Below are 15,349 nucleotides of genomic sequence, written 5' to 3' on the forward strand. Positions count from 1 at the left end.
CATTTTCGGTTAATTGTTTAGGTTACTGCACAACGTAAATTTGGAATGACAAATATATTATCTACATTTCCCATTTAAGGCTCTAATGAATGACACATCATATAGCAAATAGCTAGTTTTTTTTCCTTTCTTTTGATAAAGAGTATGATGTTTGTACATTTGTAAACACATCATCTATATCGTTCTTACCTCTAGGTTCCAATCCTTGTGTATATACCGGTAGTATCTCATAATTCATCTTTAATACCAACCATTAAGTAATACAAAGGTGACAGCTGGGCGCAAGGTCTTGCAGCGCCACCAATCAAAATACCAGAACTTAGTTCAACAAGAAATGCCAACATACCGAAAAATTATCAAAGATATAGACGAACACCAATCAAGTGATTCAGAAAGGGACAGATGTGATATTATGGATATCACCAACAACAGACTAAACAAAAATTGTAATATAAAATAGAATAAAGAGAAATAAAAGAATACCATATATAATACCGCCTTCTGATGAACTTTTCTAGAAAAAAGAACGAGAGTTTAAAAAAAAAACCTGGTTCGTCAACTATATGATGTGACACTGGTGACGTTTCACAAAGTCTGAGTAGGAGCTGCAAGCTCTTGAAAACCGAATAAATTAGAAAATGTGTAACCTTTATGCAGATTAAGTCTGTGTATTGCTACTATGGTGGAGAATATTCAAAATTTCAAAATTGAAATCGTCTCGTTTGTCATAGATTCTAGTACTGAGATGACGGTCTATGTCAAATTCGATGTATAAGTCTAAAAATGACACATAGGAAGCCGTGTCTGTTGTTTCTTTAAGTTTTAGTTCTAGGTGATATATAAGTGGAATATAATCAGAAAATATTATTAAATGGTTAATGTCAAGAACATCATCAATATATCTGAATGTAAAGTTAACTCACCTGGCTTCTTTGATGATCTTCTTTACTTATTTCGTTCCCTTATGAATGAAAAAGTCTACCTCCAAATTCAACAACTATGTTATCAATAAGAAACCAAAGCATACTGATAATTTTTTTCGTCTGTGTATTATGTTTTACCTTTTTGTTCACAACTAACAATCAAAGAGCAGATTGCTCTGAGGGATACGATTGTAATTGTTTTCATTGCCACATGTATACATGTAGCTGGATAATATTGTTTTCAAAACTAATTCAACTGCACATGTAAAATGTAATTTACGTAATCTCAATAGTTACAAAATAGTCAATCTGGATATAAGTGTATAAACAATGTACTAATTGTGTTTTATTTTTGTACTATCAATTCCAAGTTTACTTTCCACAGCAGTCACTGAGACTCAGAGTGGGAGAAGGTATTTCACTTCGTATCTTATCACCTATCTTCGTACGTTTATTCTAGGAGGAACCCCATTCCTAACTCTTTAAATATTTAATTTCCTTTTGGTCAGTGGTCATGACTTCTTTCCATACACACTCTTCGGTTTAAATTGCGATCGTTTTAAATATAATACGCCGTTTATCGACAGAACGAGTTATTTTTTCTCGACGTGTTGTATCGTATTTGATACAGAATTAATGGAAGTTACTTCCGGAAGGGAGACAACTCGAAACGATGATATGGAAAACTCCATTTCGTCTGAAGGGGTGTTGTAGTCACACCTTTACGATGTGGACCACATTTATTTCAATTTAAATGATGCAAATGATTTAAAATTATGCAACAACAATAACCCTCAATAGGAGGTATACATACAAAGGATCCCATGAGTTTTAAATTAATCAATTGAGTGAAGAATCCAGAGCAACCATTCAATCTAATACCCATTGAAGTCAAAAAAACTAAACGCATGCGCCTACTTACCTAAACAAACCCTGGAGCAAGAACGTATATAAAATGTTAATTAAACGACATAGATGGTTCTCTATTTCTTTATGAGTATAAGAAGTACAATATCAAATATCAGTTTCATAACGGTGACATAAGAAAAACTCAAATTCAGTTCTTATATGACAGAAATAGATTTATCGGAAATCAGAGAACTCTCGCGAGGGAAGAACAACAAATTTGCGAAAGCAAATTTACAGATCTAACAATGTTGGGTTGATGTGAAGACGAGTTGTATAAACATAATATACACAACCATGAATCACCATAACTGCTGGTGATCCGATGGATAAATTTGTTGTAGAGTTTTCACTGGCTCAGACGTCGTAGATGTAAGAAAAAAAGTACAGGTTCTAGCCCCGGCGCCGGGGAGGAAGTAACGAATCAAACTTCTCTAACATCGTTAGGTTGATTTTCTAGGGACTTTATATATAGAAATTTGTTTGCATGCACACGTATACAAATTGCGGTTTTTATCCAACGCAGGCATAGATTTGAACGTAGTTTTCAATTTAGACTTGTTTATATTTTTTCGTTTAGGCTTGTATCATATTTTCCCTCCGGTTTATATGATCCGTTCATCCTGTATTGACTCTTAAAATCCAAGAGTCTATCTCAAATTGAGGGTAGATTATATGGCCTTCCAAATACCGTTTCGATCTCTAACATCACTGAAGAGACATTTATTGTCGAAATCTGGATCTGGTGTACAAAAAATATATATTGACACCTTTTGATTGTGGCATAACATCTTGGCCACAAATTAAAATTATTGTTTTCCGTTTAGTATTAAATTTATATTAAGATCCATTTTGTTACATCTTGTGATTAGTTTTATTTGACAATCGCCAATGGCAGTCAGCAGGGTTACAGAACATCAGTTGTTCGACCTGTTAGTCAAATGCGTTTTGTTTAAATATATACTTTTTCACTTTTTTGGTCTTTTGGAAAATGTTGTTTTTGCTGTTTTTAGACCCTTCTACAACGAAATTTGTTTGCATGCAACCGTATAAAAATTGTGGTTTTTATCCAACGCAATCATATATATATATATATATACAACTCGTCTAAACATCAACCCAACAATGTTAGATCTGTAAATTTGCTTTCGCAAATTTTTGGTTCTTCCCTCGCCGGGATTCGAACCCATGCTACTGTGATATCGTGACACCAAATCGCCTGCACTGCAGCCGTCCCGCTAGACCACACGACCACCTGGGCTCTAAAAAAAAGAGCTTTCGGTGGCCATATGTTACCTTTCCACGTCAGTTTTAATCTAGCGGCGTACTACAGTACATGATATATAAGGCATGAAGATGTTATTGTTACAGATCAGCTAAATTATCTATAGTAAAGGATCCTACAAATTAATGTAAGATACAGTCACAGAAAATAATTATATTCATAAGTACGTCTGAGTCAGTGACAACCCTACAACAGATGTATCCATCGGATCGCCATCTATACATACAAGTCTAAATTTAAAACTACGTTCAAATCTATGATTGCGTTGGATAAAAACCGCCATTTTTATACGTGTGCATGTACAACAAATTTCGTTATAGAAGGGTCTAAATACAGCACAAACAACATTTTCCAAAAGACCAAAGTACGTCTTAGCCAGTGACAACTCTACAACACATTTATCCATCGGATCACCAGCAGTGATAGTGATACATGGCTTTGTACATTATGTATATACAACACGTCTAAACATCAACCCAACAATGTTAGATCTGTAAATTGCTTTCGCAAAAAAATGTTCTGCCCTTGCCGGAATTCGAACCCAAGCTACTGAGATATCGTAACACCAAATCGCCTGCACTGTAGTCGTCGTCCCGCTAAACCACACGACCACCTGGGCTACATAGAAATGAGTCAATATATTCAAATTGAGACACTATCATAATTTTGAAAGTTTATACAATTTAAGCGGACATCACAGACGCTGGTAAAATTTTTAAATTTTCCAAACACGTCGCAAAGATTACAAAGATATGCCAATAAAAAGAGTTATTTGCGATGTGAACTGGCAGAACTCTAAATTTCCAAAGGTTGTGACATATATATATATATTAGGAATGTCAACTCGGTGAAGATTTGATAATCGAGTAATCGTTGGATTTACCAAGCGATACTTGAGAGCTCGATTGGTAAAATATTTTCAAAATGGAAACACAAGATTATACCCATTTTGTGCATTGTGGGTCGTTGTCTTAGGAGTGTTAAACCTTTAACATTAATACATGGGACTATCTTATAGCCGAGAGGATGTTATACCTTAAGTAATTGCTCATTTACAACATGTAATAATTATGTAAACTGCCAATAATTTAATGAATTTAACTACTATCTATAGAAAAATTATTACTCAAACAACAGTATAAGGGTACCGTAAAAACACATGTTATCATGTTCTTAGGGTCAAAATAGGGTGCAACGTTTTTTGTTTATTTAAAAATATTATCTTGACTTGGTTTTTTGGGGAAAATCTATTTATCAACTTTGGGGAATGAAATTGCTAAATACTTTACAGGATCAAGCTCTGTTCATGATCTTTAAAAATATAAAACAGTAAGATGAAAATGTATGAATTGCCGTAACATTCAATTGTCCTCATCAATAAGACTAATCATATTAACGATATGCATAGCAGGAATCAATCTTTATGGGACACTTGTATTAGTTTGAAAACAAATTCAATCTTTGGGATTATGATGAACATATACATGCACAGGGGTTTTAAACGTGTGGAAAATCTAAACGTAAAAGAAAAACAGACATAAAAGGTAAATTGATTTTTGCTTTGCAAGTATCTTTAATGTTCAATCTGTTGTAAACAGCTGTTATTACTTAAAACTGATTAGTCAGCTTGCGTTATGTATACATTTGGTATGAGTCATATTACTATTGTATATTAGCGCGTTAAGTGTCTCGGAGAAAAGTCAGGTAATATAATCATATATTCTTTTGAACATTGTTTTGTTTTTGAAATTAAAAAATAGTAGATTTATCTTTTTAGCGCACTTATCGTCCTTAAAATGATGCTGTCTTTTCAACTGTGTCTATTTAATTAAATTATGTGATGGAACGTCAACCTTTTTTTCCGGAATGTTGATGTTTTTATTCTTTTATTTTTTTTGTACATAAATAAGGCCGCTATTTTTCTCGTTTAAATTGTTTTACATTGTCAATTAAGTGCCTTTTATAGCTGAGTATGCGGTATGAACTTTGCTTATTGTTAATGGCCATACGTTGACCAAAAGTTGTTAATTTTTGTGTCATATTGGTCTCTTGAAGAGAGTTGTCTCATTGGCAATCGTAGTACATCTTCTTATTATATATATATATATATACTACCTATCCGATTTGTTAGACCCACGCGGGAAATTAGATGTCTGTGCCTTCCAATTTACAGATCTAACATTGTTGGGTTGATGAGAAGACGAGTTGTATAAACATAATATACACAACCATGAATCACCATAACTGCTGGTGATCCGATGGATAAATTTGTTGTAGAGTTTTCACTGGCTCAGACGTCGTAGATGTAAGAAAAAAAGTACAGGTTCTAGCCCCGGCGCCGGGGAGGAAGTTACGAATCAAACTTCTCTAACATCGTTAGGTTGATTTTCTAGGGACTTTATATATAGAAATTTGTTTGCATGCACACGTATAAAAATTGCGGTTTTTATCCAACGCAGGCATAGATTTGAACGTAGTTTTCAATTTAGACTTGTTTATACTTTTTCGTTTAGGCTTGTATCATATTTTCCCTCCGGTTTATATGATCCGTTCATCCTGTATTGACTCTTAAAATCCAAGAGTCTATCTCAAATTGAGGGTAGATTATATGGCCTTCCAAATACCGTTTCGATCTCTAACATCACTGAAGAGACATTTATTGTCGAAATCTGGATCTGGTGTACAAAAAATATATATTGACACCTTTTGATTGTGGCATAACATCTTGGCCACAAATTAAAATTATTGTTTTCCGTTTAGTATTAAATTTATATTAAGATCCATTTTGTTACATCTTGTGATTAGTTTTATTTGACAATCGCCAATGGCAGTCAGCAGGGTTACAGAACATCAGTTGTTCGACCTGTTAGTCTAATGCGTTTTGTTTAAATATATACTTTTTCACTTTTTTGGTCTTTTGGAAAATGTTGTTTTTGCTGTTTTTAGACCCTTCTACAACGAAATTTGTTTGCATGCAACCGTATAAAAATTGTGTTTTTTATCCAACGCAATCATATATATATATATATATATATACATACAAGTCTAAATTTAAAACTACGTTCAAATCTATGATTGCGTTGGATAAAAAACGCCATTTTTATACGTGTGGATGTACAACAAATTTCGTTATAGAAGGGTCTAAATACAGCACAAACAACATTTTCCAAAAGACCAAAGTACGTCTTAGCCAGTGACAACTCTACAACACATTTATCCATCGGATCACCAGCAGTGATAGTGATACATGGCTATGTACATTATGTATATACAACACGTCTAAACATCAACCTAACAATGTTAGATCTGTAAATTGCTTCCGCAAAAAAATGTTCTGCCCTTGCCGGAATTCGAACCCAAGCTACTGAGATATCGTAACACCAAATCGCCTGCACTGTAGTCGTCGTCCCGCTAAACCCTACGACCACCTGGGCTACATAGAAATGAGTCAATATATTCAAATTGAGACACTATCATAATTTTGAAAGTTTATACAATTTAAGCGGACATCACAGACGCTGGTAAAAATTTTAAAATTTCCAAACACGTCGCAAAGATTACAAAGATATGCCAATAAAAAGAGTTATTTGCGATGTGAACTGGCAGAACTCTAAATTTCCAAAGGTTGTGACATATATATATATATTAGGAATGTCAACTCGGTGAAGATTTGATAATCGAGTAATCGTTGGATATACTAGAAAAAATACTACTCAAACAACAGTATAAGGGTACCGTAAAAACACATGTTATCATGTTCTTAGGATCAACATAGGGTGGAACGTTTTTTGTTTATTTAAAAATATTATCTTGACTTGGTTACAGTACATTTTTCAGAAAAAATGGTCGGATGAACCTGTTTTTTTTTGCCAAACCTTCCGCTTTCATGATTATGCTAACTATAACACTAAAATGATAACCTCGAATGACAGGACTACAATCATTACGACATGCTTATAGTTATAAAAGACCCTCTTAGTTTGAATTTTGCAAAATATTTTACAAGTATCTCTAATGTTCAATCTGTTGTAAACAGCTGTCATAAAGTAAAACTTTTAAGTCAGCTTGCGTTATGTATACATTTAGTTTTATTTTAAACATCTATTTATCGTTGATTGGGAAAAATATTATCACAACTTATACAAAGTTCTAGTTATCCCTTTCATACAGTTGCTCATTATATTACTATTGTATTTTCGCGCTTTAAGTGTCTCGGAGAAAGGTCAGGTAATATACATTATATTTTGAACATCGTTTTGTTTTTGAAATTAGAAAATAGTAGATTTATCTTTTTAGAGCATCGATCGTCATTTGAATGAGTCTGTCTATTCAAATGTGTCTTTTTAATTGAAATATGTGATGGAACGTCAACCTTTTTTTCATTTCTGAATGCTTTTTTTAATTTTTTGTACATAAATAAGGCCGTTAGTTTTCTCGTTTGAATTGTTTGACATTGTTATTTTAGGGGCCTTTTATCGCTGACTCTGCGGTATGGGCTTAGCTCATTGTTGATGGCCGTATGGTGACCTATAGTTGTCAGTTTCTGTGTCATATTGGTCTCTTGTGGAGAGTTGTCTCATTGGCAATCATACCACGTTATCTTTTTTTTTTTTTTATAGATACTACCTAGTCGATTTTTTAAACCAACGCGAAAAATCAGGATATGACTGTGCCTCTCAATATTAAACCGTTTTGGTCCTATCACTCTTTACTTATTTACTGTTGGACGTAGAAACAATTTCGGAGAATTTATATGTTGATCTAGCGTTGACAAGCGTTAACACTGGACACTAGAAAATAAGATATAACGTAACAATTAAAACCCTAAGCTTTGTCCCAACGTTGTAGGATACTACATGATTACTTTATAAACAATTAGATTATAGAAGTTTGAAACATATAACAAAACTTCGTCAGCTCGGAAGTAACTCGTTTGATAGAAAAAAATGTCTTCCAAAAACACTTTCTGCCATATATAAGCACTATTTTTTGGCATAAGTTAGATTAAATAAATATCTTTTAACAAATCTAATATTCAAATGATTTTATTTTGTATCGAATAATTTAACTTTCTTCTATGAAACTGACTTCTATGTACTTCTTCTAAGATCTGAGTAAAGACATTGATACGTGGAGTATCGGCAGTTTAGTTTTAAGTTTCTAATTTAGTAGTATCATACAGAAACGAAATTTCTTCTAACCATTAAAGTTATCAAAAACAGTTTGCAAAAAAAAGAAAGAAGTTGATGTGTTTGGTACTTTTGATTCAATCATGAATTTTGTATTTTTGAGTGCGCATAATTTTACGTAATTTTTTTGGGGCATTTTTGGTATGATTATCTTTTAAATTCCAAATCTTTCTAAACACAAATTATCAAATCACAAAAATACAGAACTCCGACGAAAATTCAAAACAGAAATTCCCTAATCAAATGGCAACATCAAACGAATGGACAACAACTGACATATTCTTGACTTGGTACAGGCATTTTCAAATGTAGAAAATTGTGATTTGAACCCTGTTTTATAGCGTTAACCTCTCACTTGTGCGACATTCGCATCAATTTCCATTATATTGACAATGATGCGTAAACGAAATGTCACAAATAGGGGTTCACAAACAATACGGACCCTGTCAAAAATTCGGGGTGATTTCAGGTGCTCTTGAAGGGAAATCAGGTCCTGCTCCATATTTGACACCCGTCGTGTTGCTCATGTTGTTACAAAGCCGTTAAATGGTATAAATCGGTAGGTCATATTCGTGAAAAGGGAAGGGGAGTGTAGTTACGACATAAGGAACAAATCCGATATCATTTTTATCACAAATCTTCCATGACGATCAATTAACTCGCGATGGCGTCTGTAATATTTTCGCAGGGATGATAACAACTTCATCATTTGAATGAAAAGGTCACAACAGGTAAGCTAAAATCATCACTTGTGTCGTTTTATTTTGTTTTCAACCGACCCTCATAATCAATTTCTAGATATAAATCCATCAGTGACTCAACGTTAACTATAATATATGATCCTAGTCAACAAAAGAAACGATACAAGACAATGTATTTTCCATATATTGTGAAATTGAATACACTGTACCGAGGTAAATAATTGCACAATTGGTCTAGTCTTTAAAGAGTGTTATTTTCCTGTCAAAATCATTGATTTCAGGCAACAAACGCGTTTTTTTGTTTAAATTTTAAGTTATTTCAAAAGGTCGATATTATTACTTTCAATTTAAAACTTAAATACGGTCTGCTTAAAATGTTGAATGCCTTTGCGATGTTTGCGAACATATTTGACTATACTTAACTGTCATATTCGAAATGAAGTGCCGATTTTTGTCATCATTTTCTACAAAATAAATTTCCAACGTGTTCAAAACCTCTGTATTTTTCTTTAAATTTCCAATTTGTCAGATTCTTTTAATCATATGCATTTGCTTCGTGAATGATTTTTTTCTATTCGATAATTATTGATTACATGTTATGATAAAATAGAGTTCAAATTTGTATACCGTTTCTTGTGTTGGCTAGTATAGGTCGTTAGTAACTCGTAATCTGACCAAAGGGAACATTTTATACATTCACTTCAGATTTATTCGTATAGTTCACATATTTAATTCGCTATTTTTATTTCTTTCAGTGTATCACACAAACCCCCATTCAATTGCTGTGTAACGTCTGGTGAAGTTATTTGTTTCAACTTTCAAACACTAGTTCTTTCTTGGCGCAATATTGTTTATGTTACGAAAGTTATGAAAAGATTCGAATTACTAGTAGTTCTTAAAGTATCTGTAAAAATAATTTTGTGCTTAGTATTATTTAATGTTTTGATGAACCAATTTCAAAGATTGCACATTGGAAGAGTTAACCAATCGAATGGTCGTTTTTGGATGGAATATTACCTACAGATTACCAAGCAAAATGAAATCAAAGCATCAAATATTTTGTCGATTAATAACAGATCTTGCAAAAGAAAATTTCACACTAGAATGGATGATAACATGCAAACCGTTTTGAATTATCCTGTTGTTCGTCAAATGAGTAAAAAGTTCAAAGATATATTCAATTTTTTTGAAAAGCCAGTTGTCATTGGTAACGAGACTGTTCCTGTTATTGTTACAGCCGCTTCGTCGAATCATTACCGCGAATCCCTTGTTATGATCAATACGTTCAAGAAAAACATTCTACCACGATACGCAGGAATAAAGCTAATAATTTTTGACCTCGGTTTAACGAGCTACCAAAAAAAGGAAATACAAAACGTTTGCAGTTGTGAAATGAGGACTTTCCAATTCAGCAAATATCCATCGTTTGTTCGGGTATTAAGAAATTATTCTTGGAAAACTTTGGTTATATACACAGTCTTAAAAGAATATAACTTTGTAATGTGGGCTGATGCTTCAGTTAGATTTATTGGCACGAAAGAGGCGTTTGACGTGTTTTTCAAAAAAGTAAAAGAAGTTGGCATTCTATTGAGAACTCATGAAGAAAAAAAAGGAACAGCTACAACTTTTTACTACACGAAATCAGAAACATTTCAGTTACTAAATGAAACCTCGTGTATGTTCGATTTCGGATCAGCAGAAGCTACATTCGTCACAATTTGGAAAACACCATTTACGTGGAAATATATTATCCAACCTTGGTTAGCATGTGCCCTTACAGAACACTGTATGTCTCATTACAATCCAGAATTAGTCCTGGAGTGTAAACCCCGAAAGGAAGTTGTTTATCACTGCCACAGGTTCGACCAGGCTGTGTTACAGATAATCCTGTTTAGACTTTTCAATGTCAATAGTGATTTATTAAACGTAGACCGTTTACCGAAAGTATATCGAATTGAGAGATTGTAGAAAAGGCGTACAGCACATCTATAGGAGTTAACTCATTAAAAAATCAACTGAACGTTTCACTCAACTAATATTCGTTAAATGAAATTCGTCTTCTCAATGATCAATAAAAGAGTTTGTTAATAAACAATTATGTATTAAATGAAATTATTTCCGTTATTTGTGCGGCTCGAATTATTTTGATTTATTCTTAAATTAATCAAAACAATTGAAGCCGCACAAATAACGGGAATAATCTAAAAATGCCGATTTTCGGTGATGAAAACGGCAGGGCGCCCGAGGAACGACAAAAAAGGCAAGCGCGTCAATAAAAAAAGGGCGGGCGCTGCGCCCTGTTCAAACGTTACAGCTAGAACACTTTAAAAAAAAAATTCAACAGATTAAGCTAAGTGTTTTGTAACAATTTATGAAAAGTAAACGAGCCACATCATTTCAGTCAATATCTGGTACCCTCTTTAGTTATCCCTCTGTAATATATTCTATTCAGATGAGGAACCAATAATTCAGATCCGGACAAAAAGAGCATATTTAGTTATATTATAGTTACACAGGTGTAATTGTCAAAAGATTAGTTCTTATAATGTGAGGATATAACTTGTAATTGGTAGTTGCTTATAGTTTATGATAACAATTGTTTTGGTGATCTGAAAGATTATTTAATGCACATATTGGCTGACTTCACGATTAAAGTACTTGAATGTATGATTGATAAATAAAGTTTTTTTTAACTTTTACTGAAGAAAAAAAGCCGCTAACAATGTAGATATATCTATCTTTATCAACTGATTATTGTAATTGAATACCCCAGACGCGCGTTTCGTCTACATATGACTTATCAGTGACGCTCAAATCATTATAGTTATAAAGCCAAAGAAGTGCAAAAGGACCTAAAATTCAAAAAAAAATTGTGCCAAATAAGGCTAAGGTAATATTTGCCTTAGTTTTTCCAAGAAATTCTAAGTTTTGTATACAAGATATTTAGAAAAATGACCATATGATTAATATTCATGTCAACACCAATGTGCTGACTACTGGGCTGGTGATACCGGGGACGAAACATATTCCAGCAGTGGCATCGACCCAGTGGTGTAAATAGTTATCAAAGGTAAAAAGATTATAATTTCATACGACAGATGTTTCGTCTACATTCGACTCATCAATGACGCTCAGATCAAAATAGTTGTAAAGCCAAACAAGCTCAAAGCTGAAGAGCATTGAGGATCCAATATTCTAAAAAGCTGTGCAGAATAAGGCTAAGGTAATTTATGCTTTGGATAGGGAAATCCTTAGTTTTTCAAAACATTCTAAGTTTTGTAAACAGGAAATTTATAAAAATGACCTTATAATTGATACTCATGTCAACAACGAAGTGCTGACTACTTAGCTTGTGTAATTTTAGGGACGAAACGTTCACCAGCAGTATCATAGATCCAGAGGAGTAAATAGTTAACAAAAGTACAAGGATTATTATTTAATATGTCAGGTGCGCATTTCGTCAACATAAGACTCATAAATAAAGGCAACAGTAGCGCTGTTCGAAATTCATAAATCGATTAAGGAAAAAAAATTCCGGTTAACAAACAAAAACTGAGGGAAACGCATCAAATACAAGAAGGAAACTACGACACAACAGAAACACAACATTAAAACGTAACACACACAGAAATTAACTATCATATAACAATTGTAATTTTCCTGACTTGGTACAGGACATTTTAAGAAAAAAAAATGGCGGGTTGAACCCGATTTAATGGTGATGTTAACATTTAAATAACATTACATGACAGGATCACAATACAAATACATGGGAGAAAATATAGAACAGAGAACCACACGAATATTAGTTAAAAAAGGTATCAGGCAGGTTTAAAGGTTAATACGCCAGACGTGCGTTTCGTGCACACAAGACTAACTAGTGACGCTCAGATGAAAAAAGTTTTCGGAAGCCAAAAAAATATAAAGTTGAAAAGCACTGAAGACCAAACATTCCAAAAGGTTGTGACCAATACGGCTAAGGTTATCTGCCTAGGATAAGAACATCCGTATTATTTAGAATAATTCATAATTTCGAAAACAGTAAATTTTATAAAATGATTATATAATAGATACACATGATAAAACTGAAGTGATGACTAACTACAGAATAGATGACGTCACATTTGAATTTCTAAAAAGATTTCCAAAAAATAAGATAGAATCAGGATAGAATTCAAGATTAGATTTGTAAGACTGATAAAATATTTATTAATAGCTATGAAAATTACAATACTTATCAGTATGAAATTGCGGTAGTAATTAGATAATTAGTTATATTATCTAACTATGTCGGTGTTTCTTCTGAATCAAGCTATAAACCAAATATATCGTATAAATTTTGTTGATCAAAACTTAAATCTAATAAATGGACTGGATGATTAATTATCTTTACCATAACACATGAATACAACAGAAAAAAATAATATTTGCAACTACAAACGTCAAGACATTTGACAAAAACCGATGAGAATAACACATTTAACATCTAAACAAAATGAATAGATTTGGAATAGAAAAATATGTGACATGTGTTATATTAATGCAAATTCACACTCAGTAAAACAATCACAATCGGGAATAAGTCACGTTCGGTATTTAAAAGATCAGACGACGTAATGACAAACTCATCAGTGACGCTTAGATCAAAATAATAATAAAGCCAAACAAGTACAAAGTTGAAGTGCATTGAGGATTCAAAATTTAAAATATATTGTGCCACATAAGGTTAAAGTAATGGATGCTTTAGATATAGAAATCCTTAGTTTTTCCAAAAATTCTAAGTTGTGTAAACAGGATATTTATAAAAATGTCCATATATTTGATATTCATGTCAACACTCAAGTGCTCACTACTGGGCTGGTGATACCCTAAAGGACGAAACGTCCATCAGCAGTGGCATCGAAGCAGATGTGTAAATAGTTATTAAGGTACAACTATTCTCCTTTAAAATATCCACCGAATTCCATTGTTGTTAAGCCAACAGTGAAAAGTTTAACAACACAACTTAAAAAAAGTCTATTGAAGAACATATTCACACCATTCATGCTGCTCCGACAAAGACAACAAAATACGGCATTCCTCATAATATTTAATATAATGATGCAAATCATTGACAGAAGTGGAAAGCCCTTTCCAGCTATGAGGTATGAAACAAAGGATCTACCATGTACTATGACAGTGGAGCAAATCCCTTTTGTCTGTGTGTCTTTGTGTCTGTCTGTTTGTATGTATGGATGTATGTAAGGATGTATGGATGTATGGATATGGATGAATGGATGGATGGATGGATGAATGGATTGATGGATGGATGAATGGATGAGTATGAATTGATGGATGGATGGATGGACGGATGGATGGATGAATCGACGGATAGATGATTGGACGGACGGACGGACGGACGGATGAGTGGATGGATGGACGGACTGACGGATGTACGGACGGACGAATGGATGGACGGACTTACGAATAGACGGATTGACGGATGGATGGATGGATGGATGAATCGACGAACTGATGGATGGATGGAACGATGAATGGATGGATGTATGAATGGACAATAATAGTGCATTGACTTGACATATCAATGATAAAAGGATGAGGCTTAGAAACGGGGAAATACGAGGCTCTGTCGAGCTTATTCCCCGTTTCGTGCCGAATCCTTCTATCCATGTCAAGTCAATTCACTTTTATTGTCTTTATACTGCAATATAAAAAAACACATTTTCATTTGTTGTTTAGTGAAAAATACCCGTTTAAAAAGGCCTAATATTTTACAGGCGGAGAAATAAACAACACGATGAAATGTACGGAACCAAAATGAACATATCCTGTTATCGATGGTGAACGAATTCGTTTGAGTATAGATTAAAATATCATCAATAAGCATAACACATAATGATTTATAGGTTGCTAACAAAAAAAATTTAACAAGTGAAATATGTTTTTCAAAAAATTGTAAAAACAAAATTGAGTCGTTTAACGCATCGTTGTTTATGATATTTGAAATATACGAATGATATTGTACTTTTACTGAACTGTACCAATGAATCATTAAAGCACAACTATCATATTTCCTATCAAAAGTATATCATTTATATACAAGTGTGTAACACACACTTTAAACATTCAACATAACTGATCATGTGTTGAAATAGACTACAATGAAACATGTGAACCATAAACTAACCAGAAGTATACATTTTGTACCTGTTAAAATAATGATCTATTATATTATGAATTACAATTTATTAAATCTTCTTATATCTTATATGTTTCGATAACAATGGATGCGAAAAACACTGTAAGTTTGTTTTCTTTTTGTTGATTTTATTTCTTTTTTTAAAT

The 15,349-nt window shown here is 33.1% G+C and overlaps 2 protein-coding genes across 2 annotated transcripts in view; both read left to right on the plus strand.

Moving 5' to 3' along the window:
- The first annotated feature begins 9,768 nt into the window (after nucleotides 1-9,768).
- Nucleotides 9,769-10,972, plus strand: LOC134722916 (uncharacterized). Its single transcript, XM_063586551.1, has one exon. It carries the CDS (start codon nucleotides 9,872-9,874, stop codon nucleotides 10,970-10,972), a length of 1,101 nt encoding a protein of 366 aa, XP_063442621.1. The 5' UTR covers nucleotides 9,769-9,871.
- A 4,261-nt stretch (nucleotides 10,973-15,233) lies between these two features.
- Nucleotides 15,234-15,349, plus strand: part of LOC134722917 (uncharacterized) — a 35,956-nt gene continuing 35,840 nt past the window's right edge. Inside the window, exon 1 of the mRNA XM_063586552.1 lies at nucleotides 15,234-15,305. Coding sequence (XP_063442622.1) covers nucleotides 15,288-15,305 — 18 coding nt within the window. The 5' untranslated portion in view covers nucleotides 15,234-15,287. The remainder of the gene's footprint in view (nucleotides 15,306-15,349) is intronic.

The sequence above is a fragment of the Mytilus trossulus genome, chromosome 6, assembly GCF_036588685.1.
Source record: "Mytilus trossulus isolate FHL-02 chromosome 6, PNRI_Mtr1.1.1.hap1, whole genome shotgun sequence".
In the NCBI taxonomy this organism is placed as follows: Eukaryota; Metazoa; Mollusca; class Bivalvia; order Mytilida; family Mytilidae; genus Mytilus; species Mytilus trossulus.

Bases quoted from the DNA above. Each gene is read 5' to 3' on its own strand.
- LOC134722916 (XM_063586551.1), top strand. From the start codon at position 9,872: ATGAAAAGATTCGAATTACTAGTAGTTCTTAAAGTATCTGTAAAAATA.